Source organism: Tachypleus tridentatus, chromosome 10 (assembly GCF_004210375.1).
Source record: "Tachypleus tridentatus isolate NWPU-2018 chromosome 10, ASM421037v1, whole genome shotgun sequence".
NCBI classification, from domain to species: domain Eukaryota; kingdom Metazoa; phylum Arthropoda; class Merostomata; order Xiphosura; family Limulidae; genus Tachypleus; species Tachypleus tridentatus.
Genome location: NC_134834.1, coordinates 123,448,389 through 123,460,746, shown reverse-complemented (window position 1 = coordinate 123,460,746; position 12,358 = coordinate 123,448,389). Strand labels below are relative to the sequence as shown.

The following is a 12,358-nucleotide window of genomic DNA, read 5'->3' as shown; positions in this document are numbered from 1 at the left end:
TATCTGACGTATTTCATCTACTTAAAGAAATCTTAAGTTGACCTAAAGTGTAAAGTAACAAACTTTCAACTTTTGTGACGTAAAATTCCTTAAACAGCATTCACCTTCCACGTGTAATAAAATAGAGTAAATGTATAACGTCTCTTACAGTTCTCAGTCTTTCTCTAATTCTTATTTATTTTTTAGCCAACTAAGAGAATTATCGGCTTTCCAAAGTCACTGCAATAACGAGAAATACGTTCTACTTCTGGAGATCAGTGTTACAATCAGGACCTTGAAGTAGCTCGAGGAATTAGCCTACATCTGGAGCTGTTTACTTGTGAGTAAGGGAAAATAATGGAAAGTTTGTTTGTCATACTTGTGGGTCAAAGAAGAGAAAGTAAAGTGTAACAGTCATACCGATTAAAAGATATCCGACAGTGGCCCAACGGCAACTGTACAGGCTTATGACAGTGTAAAAATAGGGTCTCGAAACTTGTAGTAGACCGAGAGTAGATAGGTTATTTTGTAGCTTAGCAACAATCAATCAAAGGCCTCTGACGGGTTTCAAATATTTTGTAAGAAAAAAAAATCCTTTCCAGCTATCTTTATTCCTGTGTAAAGTCCTTTCCGGCTATCTTTATTCTTGTGTAAAGTCCTTTCCGGCTGTCTTTATTCTTGTGTAAAGTCCTTTCCGGCTATATTTATTCTTGTGTAAAGTCCTTTCCGGCTGTCTTTATTCTTGTGTAAAGTCCTTTCTGGCTGTCTTTATTCTTGTGTAAAGTCCTTTCCGGCTGTCTTTATTCTTGTGTAAAGTCCTTTCCGGCTATCTTTATTCTTGTGTAAAGTCCTTTCCGGCTGTCTTTATTCTTGTGTATAGTCCTTTCCGGCTGCCTTTATTCTTGTGTAAAGTCCTTTCCGGCTGTCTTTATTCTTGTGTAAAGTCCTTTCCGGCTGTCTTTATTCTTGTGTAAAGTCCTTCCGGGCTATCTTTATTCTTGTGTAAAGTCCTTTCCGGCTATCTTTATTCTTGTGTAAAGTCCTTTCCGGCTGCCTTTATTCTTGTGTAAAGTCCTTTCCGGCTGTCTTTATTCTTGTGTAAAGTCCTTTCCGGCTATCTTTATTCTTGTGTAAAGTCCTTTCCGGCTGTCTTTATTCTTGTGTAAAGTCCTTTCCGGCTGTCTTTATTCTTGTGTAAAGTCCTTTCTGGCTGTCTTTATTCTTGTGTAAAGTCCTTTCCGGCTGTCTTTATTCTTGTGTATATTACAAAATGAAATGGTTTATACCCTATTTCCATTCAGGAATATAAAAGTAAGTGGTTCCAGACAGTAAATATGTAATGTTTTTATCACTTGCATCTTTTCCATTTACGCCTGTCTGATTTATTTTATTTTTTATTTCATTTTAACTTTGGTTTTTGTTTTTAATTTCACACAAAGCTACACGAGGGCTATCTGCTCTAGTCGTCCCTAATTTAGTAGTGTAAGACTGGAGGGAAAGCAGCTAGTTATCACCACCCACCGCCAACTCTTGGGCTACTCTTTTACCAACGAATAGTAGGATTGACTGTCATATTATAACGACCCCACGGCTAAAAGGGCGAGCATCTTTGTTGTGACAGGGTTTCGGTCCTGCGACCCTTGGATTACGAGTCGAATGCTTTAACCACTTGGCCATGCCAAGCCCTTTTAGCTTTGGAAAAGAGAGTTTAGGGTCCCCTGAAACAATCGAAAAATTGTTTTGCATTCTCGTAGTGACGGTTTATTGATTGACTTTATTATTCACCGAAGTACTAACAATCCTATAAAACCGCCTTAAAGACTTTATAAAGTGATATCCCCTTCTCCCGGTAAATTATAGTTCGCGTGAAACATGGTCCAACTACTTTCACTTATTTTCAATATCGAAGCAGAACCAACCACCTGAGATTCCGTACTAGGGTAAACCAAAGGCCACGATGAATTACTTTTAAAAGTGTTTCGTTTTAACTTTTACCCATCAATAGCGCCCTCTGTTTTTTCATTTTTTTAGCGTCATGATTTTTGTAATGCGACTTGTGGTTGTTCTTTTATTCAAATGCTATATTGTTACGTGTATTGTTGTTTCGGGTAGTTTTAGTTTTTGAAAGTCCTCGGTTCTTTATATGTACGACGTTTTGAAATTTATTCTGCTCACACACTAATCCTTGTCGATGAATTAATTTCTCGAAAGTAGTCAAGTTAAATGTCAAGTTTTAAATTGCCAATTCCACTGGTAGTCCTTGATGAATTACTTCTGGACTTTACCTCTCGCCAGGTCATCACCGTTATTAACCAATGTAAATCACGAGTTATTACTAACCCGAGAAAAACTGAATTTTCATCAAGGTGAAGTTTCTCTCCAACCTGACTGACATTATTTATTTAAGTAAACCTTAAATTATCTACCACCAATCGCTCAACTAATCTTTTTTTAGGTCTTTCTTAGAGACGTTCATCCTTCTACTAAATATCCAGTTTTCGCTTGAAGTAGCTACGAAATCTAAACTTTACGCTGTTTACCGGATCCCTTCCAGGTCACACAGTTCACGAAGACGATAACCACCTCGAAACAGGTAGTCAACACATCCTAATGGATAGATTGTTGGTGTTTTTTTTTCATTTCTTCCACTTTAGAGCCGAACGCCTCTGTTGTCGAACACTGCAATAGTTCACTCATCAAACCTGCCGCCCCACTCTTAAAACCATCACGCCGACTTTAACTCTATCAAACACTAATCTTTCTTTATCTATTCCACTAGAGAAAGACAACAACACTCAGATCGGCCACAGCCAACAAGTGCAATAAATCAACCCAAACACCTCAAGACTATTCTCAGGACCCAAGTAGTATGGACCCACGTTCCGACAATGCAGGCCTCTACAGACGTCTCTCTAGAGTCCCCTATAATAACTAATTGGGAAACCCAAATCCAAGAAGGCCAGGAAAACATAAACCAAAAAACAACCTGCAGAACGACCTTATGATATCTTCAAAATATTCCAGACTGAACCATATGTCCTACACCGAGCCCAACCACCATCCAGACCCACAAATAAGAACGATAAACCAGGATGATTTCAACCAGTCTCTTCCACCCCTTTCTTAAATTGTCTCTTCAATATAATTGTTGATAGCCATGTAATAGCCTTGTCCTTCCTGTCCTACAGCCTTCACTGAGTAAGGTCAGAATATTTTATAAAATGCCCTGACTATGAAAGTGAGTTTTCTTAGAGTACTCCTGCCCCCCCCACAGAAAAATTTTTAACCTTGGATCCTGTGTGAATACAAACATCATTTCAGGTAGTCGACCTAAAATCCTACCATTTAATATTGTATTGAAAATTTTAGATTTACCCTTTTTCAGCGTTACCCATGAGAGAAAACAAACAAAAACCGGTACTCCTGTTTGACATTACTTGGCCCCAACGAAAGGTTTGGAAGCAAATATAACCGGGAGTGCCCCTATTATTTTTTATTCACTACATTCGTCTTGGAAGGCGGATTACGAAAAGGTACACTGTGTGTGTGTGTGGGGGGGGGAGTTTGTTTTTTTAATTTCACACAAAGCTACTCTTGGGCTATCTGTGCTAGCCGTCCCTAATTTAGCAGTGTAAGACTAGAGGGAAGGCAGCTAGTCATCACCACCCACCGTCAACTCTTGAGTTACTCTTTTACCAACGAATAGTGGGATTGACCGTAACATATAACGCCCCAACGGTTGAAAAGGCGAGCATGTTTGGTGCGACGAGGATGCGAACCCGCGACCATCAGATTACGAGTCGCACGGCTTAACCCACCTGGCCATGCCGGGCCCAAAAGGGAGAAAGATAAAACTGATGAGAGATGAAATTCTTCGAAACTTATATACCTCAACGACAAGCGATTTATAGATGGGTCTTTGTATTTATCTTCAGTTTTTATTTCACGTTTTCAGAAGGTAATGTTTGATGAGTTAACTGGAGAAATATTCTAAATTATCCAATTGTGACGCTTAACTTAATTGTGCTTAACTTTAGGCTCTTATACACGGTGACCATTTTATCCAATAACAGTTTAAAACTCTACGTTTAGGCTTAATCGCATAACAACTTGGCTATGAACTAAAGCAGATACAATATCAGTCTCTTCCTATCAAAGAATATTTAAACAAAAAGATAAGTAAATACTTACAACTACGAAGGGTCATGGGACATTCTTGAATATCCACTGGGTAATGTTTAAATTCCATCTGGCATCCCACAACGGCAGCAAACCTGGTTAGAGAGTATTTTAATACTTCGTTAGTAGGGTTAAGCCGTTAAATCTGGTTGAGAACGTTAATTTCTCTAATTTCGTAATCCGGTTTTATGTTTTTGTCTATTTTGCTGAAAGTGTTTTATCATGATGAATATTTTAAATTATTACAACAGTTTAAAGTTCCAATTCCTTACATTAGAAAAAGTAATACATACAAACTCGACACGTTTCTTACTATAAAAAATGCAACCAGAAATTATGACGCTGAACTTGCTGTACGAAACAGATAAGAATAATGACACCGATTAAAGTGGTAAGACATAGAACACTGAGTGTGCTATATCTATCTGACACAATATATAACACTGACCTTGCTGTACGAAACCGATAAGAATAATGACACCGATTAAAGTGGTAAGACATAGAACACTGAGTGTGCTATATCTATCTGACAAAATATATAACACTGACCTTACTGTACGAAACCGATAAGAATAATGACACCGATTAAAGTGATAAGACATAGAACACTGAGTGTGCTATATCTATCTGACAAAATATATAACACTGAACTTACTGTACGAAACCGATAAGAATAATGACACCGATTAAAGTGGTAAGACATAGAACACTGAGTGTGCTATATCTATCTGACAAAATATATAACACTGACCTTGCTGTATATTCCATTACACAAGTATTCAACATTTTTGTTATGGTCAAAGCCTCAGTGGACGTGACCTTGGACGGAGTTTCGACGCTTTTTGCGTTAGTTATATAAGTATCTGGGATCCAGAAGAGAGCGAAGTGATCTTCAGTAATGGTTTCTTTTCCGGAGCTGTCGTTAAAGTTTTCTCCCATACCTAACGTCTTTAAATTGTTCTCGTACGTTAGGCAAAAGTTCCCAGTTACATTCCATTGATGCCACAAGAAAAAGTCTAATCGAAAATCCTAAAAATAGCAGTAAAATAAATACTTTCGAAATCAAAATACTGCCTTCTGTATTCATTTATCTGAACCAAAAATCTCACCTTCAGAAATAACCTAATAATTACTGTCTTTACGACTGTATTCTCGTGACGTGTGTGAAGAAAATTTGAAAACTAAATTTATTTTAGGTAAGCAGTCTACTTTATTTTTATTTATATCGCTAAAGGGCTAAAGGTATTTTGTATTTGTTGGAATACAATACAAAAATAATGTTATTTTAATAAATCAATGTGTATCACAGTATATCCATTCAATCAATGTTCTGAAACAAGGTGTTGAAAATAAACTGAAATTTGTATGTGAAACAGTCACGTTACGTAATACAGCACGTGTGATAGCAACGTTTAATAAAAACGAGTCTCCAAATGTAAGCACATTTTTCACAGAAATGCTCAGGTTCAGTCAGTAAATGTTGAATCATTGTACACTAAAATCAAACAGAATGGAATAAAAGTAAACACGTAATTATCTGTTATTCGTCACGTTGGGCGAGAAAAATTTAAAAAGCTACACAAAGAGTTCAAATGTTTCGTATTTTGCCACGAATAACAAAGTAAGACAAAGAAGTATAGTTTAAAATATTAGTTTTGCTGTTAACAAAACTTACCATGTCTAGGGCGTTAAAGGAATTCACGTCTTCTACAAACAGTTGGGTCTTTACTAAAAGAGTTTCTTTAACAAAAATAATACGCAAAGATTAGCAATTAGAAAATATGTTGAATATCTTCTGTCATACATATAACATATTGTTATCTTAACATCACAAAGACAGATTGAACTGTAATTTTTGTTTCTTTTTATTACAAAAGACTAATTAAAATCTGTTGTCATTTTTAAGCAAGCTATCCTTAAAAAACACTTTAGAAATCAGTTTAATAGTTCTACTGCCGCCTCCTGGATTTTCAACGCTAAAATCAGGGGCTCGATATTCCTTGGTAGATACAGCAGATAGTCCGACGTGGTTTTGTTATAAGAAAACACACTGCCACAGGTAAGCCTGACATGGCGCTCTCGCTCTTTGAAAACTTAAGTTAAAAAAAATGCGTGGAAAGTGATTTATCTGAAGGTTGTCGTGGTTTTTGTTTGTTTGAATGAACAACAGTTTGAATAAATTGATGTTGCCCTAGTTTACAAAAAAGAGAATAATAATAGTTTATTTTACTTTAAAAGATCGTAGCTGATCGCTTTACTTTATTACTTGGTTAACCAAAAAAAAGATGGTTATGTTCTAGGGACATTATCAGTTCAGTGATTTCGCTCTCATCAAGTCTCTGTTAATGTTCTAAAAATCATTAAAAGAAAATTTTGAAGATATCTTCTATTCACATGGCTGAATGAAACAATTTATGTTGCCTTAACAACGAAACATATTTATTTGAACACAATGTATTACTATGGGCGTATCGTGACTCAAACGCTACGTCGACTGTATGTATCCTAGAAATAGAAAGCGTACGTGATGGAAGAAATCTTTCTTTTTTTAACGTCAATCATTATATAACCTTAAATCTAAAACAAGAATGATTTTTCACTTTTACGTTCTTTGTGACATTTTTAAACTGTAATAATAAAATATCGCAATTTTTCTGTTTGTCTCACTTCGGTTTAACCAGACACTGCAGCAATTGAGAAAATTTAATATACCGGGTTTTCATTCTAAAATTACAAATCTTCTCCTATCGTATTGAAAGTTATGATAACAGACGGTAAAAAGACAACTGTATTTTTAATAAATAGAGAGACTACTTACTGTTACCAATCTGAGGTATCTTCCGGTTGTATTGTATTCCTAAACTATTTTTCAAGATGGTCTCCATCAAAACGGTGAAGTCGGTGGAGTGCAGCGCATGCGTATTAACGGAACTAGTGAAATAAAAGTCATGTTTCAACCTCATTAAAAACTCAACCGTCTCTTATCCATAACACTGAAGTTCGTTGAAACTACTGAAAAGTGGTTTATCGTTTAATTCCAATGAGAACAAACAAAAGGAAATTTAATCAATTGTTTATTTGTTTGTTTTTTTAATTTCGCGCAAAGCTACTCGAGGGCTATCTGCACTAGCCGTCCCTAATTTAGCAGTGTAAGACTAGAGGGAAGGCGGCTAGGCATCACCACCCACCGCCAACTCTTGGGCTATTCTTTTACCAACGAATAGTGGGTTTGACCGTCACATTATAACGCCCCCACGGCTGAAAGGGCAAGTATGTTTGGTACGATGGGAATTCGAACCTGCGACTCTCGGATTACGATTCGAGTGCCTTAACCTACCTGGCCATGCCGGGCTTTTAATGAATTAAACCACAAACAAAAAGAAAATGAACTGGTTGTTTTAACCCAGTTTTCTGGATATTGTAATACTAGTTCCCTGGCCCAGTACGGCCAGGTGGTTAAGGCGCTCGACTCGAAATCCGAAGGTCGCGGGTTCGAATCCCCGTCACACCCAACATGCTCGCTTTTCAGCCGTGGGGGCCATACAATGTGACAGTCAATCCCACTATTTGTTGGTAAAGAGTAGCCCCAGAGTTGGCGGTGGGTGATGATGACTAGCTGCCTTCCCTCCAGTCTTATACTGCTAAATTAGGAACGGATAGTGCAGATAGCACTTGTGTAGCTTTGCGCGAAATTCAAAACAAAGCAATACTAGTTCAGGATTGTACGTTAAGTTGTTTAATAAGAGGAAGGTAATCTATAATTAGACAACTTTTAATATGTGAAAACCATGGAAAGATGTTGAAGCAAACTTCATCAAGATCGTATAACAAAGGTGATAAGATACGAGAAACCCACATATTCTCAAGACGGCTGTATGGGTATTAAAATAAAGTACAGAAGAACGTTTCGATCTTTTCAGATCAACTTCAGGTTAACAAATAGAAGATGACCTAAGATCGAAACGTTGTTCTGTACTTTATTTTAATACCCGTACCAGCCGTCTTGATATACAAAACTATAACTAAATATTCTCTAACTCGTGATTTCTTCTTTTCCAAATCACAGCTGAATGTTTATCAAATAAATCGTATTCAATTTACTACTCGACGATTTAAATTTTTGTTAGACAGTGTTGTGTAAATCTCGAGACCAATCCTCAAAACGCAAAATCACAAACTGAACTTGTAATGTCAGGCACAAGGTTTTTTGCTTGTATAACTTTCGGCCAGATGTCACTTGCCATGCTAAAACAACATTATCTTAAGGAATGAGTGTTACACGCACATCTTAAAGGCATGCAACTGACCGATTTGAACCACGAGTATATGTCAGAATGAGCTTATGGTACATAAGTTAAGCTCCTTTGTCAAATACACGCCACAATTAATCCAGCTATGCATATTATGAGTCAATTATGTCTCCACAAAGTATATTAGACTCGTCACCAGTTTAACGAAACATACGTTGTAGCCGTTTTACGCTGGCAGCTAAAACAGATACGAAGGTGCAGGTGGATTGTTGAAACTGAGTTTTCCACGTGCTGTGGTATTGTACTCATTTGAATTTTCAAATCTTTTGTATTTCTTTCAAAGGAAGGAATAAATAAATGTCAGTTTATAGTGTAAACTAAATCTCGTGTATATTCAAACTGTAACATGAACCATTCTCGGTTGAACTTGGATTAAAAATAGCATACATCTTATGATAATCGGGAAACTTCGGGGTTCGATTCCTCGCATATAGTTCGTTCTGGAAATATGCGCTGAAATAAATGTTTTATCAAATTTCAATACGTGTGAATGAAGCAACCTTATTACATTTTATACTTTGGTGTTAAAAATACCAGACTTAACTGACAGATTAGATATCCAACAGAGAACTGAACCAATTTAAGATTTTAACAGGAACATTTACATTTTATTATTGTTGGAGGTCGAACGTGACCAGATCTAACTGGCAGAAGTCTAACAACACAATGAATCGAGTTAAGGTTTCTATGGAAACAACTGCACTTTGTAGTTGTTGAAGGTTAAAAGCGACTAAATCTACACTACTGGTAGCCCATCTGTACGGATGTCAAGGTTTCCATGACAATAATTACTGGTTGTTTTTATACCGTCAATTACTATTGAGATAATCATTGTGAGTAATAATCTGATGCTTTTTTTCAGTAACACAGTGGTATGTCTGCAGATTTATACCGCTAAAAACCTAGTTTCGATACCCGTGGTGGGCAGAGCACAGATAACCCTTTGTGTAGCTTTCTGTTTAATTACAAACAACAACAGCTGTTTTCCTAATGTAATGCTCAGTGTGAAGAACTTAACAAATAAGTCACTTCCAATATGAACTATCCCAGGAGTAACAAATAAATAATTTTCAAAGAAAATAAACGGAAAAGTAAGATCAAAGAATTGTGACAAGGAACTTGGAAAATGGAAACTAAAAACATTAGATAAAACAACTACTGTTTGCAAAAGGTGGTCGGTCCTCTCGTACTAACGTTTTTACTGTTTGTTCTTTAACTTTTATTTTTTAATTTTGCGCAAAACTACACGAGGGCTATCTGCGCTAGACGTCCCTAATTTAGCAGTGAAGCAGGGAAAACAGCTAGTCATCACCACCCACCGCCAACTCTTGTGCTACTCTTTTACCAACGAATAGTGGGATTAACCATCACCATATAACGTCCCACGGCTGAAAGGGGATTCGAACCCACTAACTTCAGAATACGAGTCGAGCGCCCTAACCACCTGGCGATGCCGGGCCTTATAAGTTCGGAGAACAAGATGTGGGTGTTTAAGCCCACAACGTCCCACATTTATATCTTTACATTTATATTGCTTAAATTTGTGTTTTATAAGTCAACATTTATTGTAATGAAGATTGATTTCATTTTACAGATGTTTACATCAGAATAAACGTTACTTTATAAATTTAGTAGAAAGTTTGGGGGGAGTAATACCGAATTAAAACTGTTATAATAGCTTACAGCATGTGTTAAACATGTTTATCTTGCATCTAGCAGCAGCGTAAAGAAGACATTAAAAGGACACAGCTCACTGACAAAAATGGCACTTTTCAAACATCATAAGGCAAGACTCGAGGGGAAGAGGTGTTAGGAGGGAATGTGGTTTGCCTCTGCTAAAGGCCCAGCATGACCTGGTGGGTTAAGGCGTTCGACTCGTTATCTGAGAGTGGTGGGTTCACATCCCGGTCACACCAAACATCCTCACCCTCATCTTCAGCCGTGTGGGCGTTATAATGTAACGGTCAATCCCACTATTCGTTGGTAAAAGAGTAGCCCAAGAGTTGGTGGTGGGTTGTGATGACTAACTGCCTTCCCTCTAGTCTTACACTGCTAAATTAGGAACGGCTAGCGCAGATAGCCCTCGTATAGCTTTGTGCGAAGTTCAAAAAACAAACACACCTTTTACTAAAATTAACTTTCTGGAGAACGATGTTGTAAAATTGAATCATCTACCTTGGAGCTTTAGGGTAACTTTCGGATAGCTGTCTGTCTTTTAAAAACATAAAATGTTGAATTATAGTACTGACTGCACGCTAAGTTTCGGATAGCTGTCTGTCTTTTGAAAACATAAAATGTTGAATTATAGTACTGACTGCACGCTAAGAAAAACCAATTAAGAAACGCTATTTTTCTAATATTTTAACAAACCAACTATTTTAATAATCAGTGGCGGCGCCAGGATATTTTCGTTAGGGGACTGAGGGGGGCTGAGGTAAACTGTGGAGGGGCTTCCCAAAATGCCATCAATATGAAGTATAGATGGTAAATTATAATAATCTAAATACCAAGGTACATTTCAGAAAGGTGTGCTATTTTGAACTGCGTTTTCAATGTAGTTTTCATTGGAAACTCATACTCTGATTAACCCCCAAGCTGGCTGACTACTAGTACCACTTCTTACTTCCAAGTTGTGTTAGTTTATATGAAACGAATGGGAATTTCTCTCCTTATATTAGCATTAGGGCTTACAAAAGATATTCATTTTAAACATCGAAATCTAAGTAAAAAGATATAACATACATACTATTGGGTCATTTCATGAATAAGGAACAAATAACAACTAAACATAGTTCAACATTACGAACAACTGCTCTGCGGCATTCAAATTACCAAATTATATTAATAGCACATGAACATATCTGTGAAATACTGTCAGAGAAAGTGTTTATCTTTTACCATATAGCACAAGTACTTAATTAGAGGGTAGTGATAATGTAACATTGCAGGGCTAATTAGGGAACACAAACACAGCTTTGATAGGGTATGTAAAATGCGAGTGAGCGGAAGGGTGTGTGTGGCGTGCGGCTGGCACCTGGATTTCGATCGGGCTGAGCCGATTGTTAGCCGTACGCAGAGCTTACATCATGGTCAGAAGCTCGGTAATTATATGCTTAAGGCGTTCGAGGCGAGAATCGCGCGCTCGAACAAATCAAACCCGCGGTCTGGATATTAAATGGTCATAGTAGCACCAGTAAACCCGCGGTCTGGATACTGAATGGTAATAGTAACACCAGTAAACCCGTGGTCTGGATACTGAATGGTAATAGTAACACCAGTAAACCCACAGCCTGGATATTGAATGGTCATAGTAGCACCAGTAAACCCACAGCCTGGATATTGGATGGTCATAGTAACACCAGTAAACCCACAGCCTGGATATTGAATGGTCATAGTAGCACCAGTAACAGCCATGGTCATAGTAAACAGCCTGGATACTGAATGGTCATAGCAACACCAGTAAACCTGCAGCCTGGATATTGAATGGTCATAGTAGCACCAGTAAACCCACAGCCTGGATATTGGATGGTCATAGTAACACCAGTAAACCCACAGCCTGGATATTGAATGGTCAGAGTAACACCAGTAAACCCACAGCTTGGATATTGAATGGTCATAGTATCACCAAAACAAAATGTCTAAATTTCAGTTGACCTTCACAGAAAGGCTGGTTTCTTCACATTATTCATACAGGTCAAACTGTGATATTGTTCTTATTATCATAAGTGTGACAAGCACCTGTTACAATAATGTAACTACTACATTACATTATATTAGGCACTTCTAAATAGCCCAATGACAATTTCAAAATTCATTTTAGAATTGTTTAGAAATATTATTTGGTCAGTTAACACGTAAGGTTATTATCTAATCATAAGTATAACATTAAT

The 12,358-nt window shown here is 37.2% G+C and overlaps 1 protein-coding gene across 2 annotated transcripts in view; it reads right to left on the bottom strand.

The window, feature by feature from the left end:
• The window catches only part of LOC143230246 (glycine receptor subunit alpha-2-like), a 50,688-nt gene that overhangs the window by 25,078 nt on the left and 13,252 nt on the right, over positions 1–12,358 (bottom strand). For both annotated transcript variants that reach the window (XM_076463450.1, XM_076463448.1), the window contains 4 exons: positions 6,977–7,089; positions 5,834–5,898; positions 4,910–5,187; positions 4,171–4,253 (listed from right to left, as the gene is read on the bottom strand). In XM_076463450.1, the coding sequence (XP_076319565.1) occupies positions 4,171–4,253; positions 4,910–5,187; positions 5,834–5,898; positions 6,977–7,043 (493 nt within the window). In that variant the 5' untranslated portion in view covers positions 7,044–7,089. The remainder of the gene's footprint in view (positions 1–4,170; positions 4,254–4,909; positions 5,188–5,833; positions 5,899–6,976; positions 7,090–12,358) is intronic.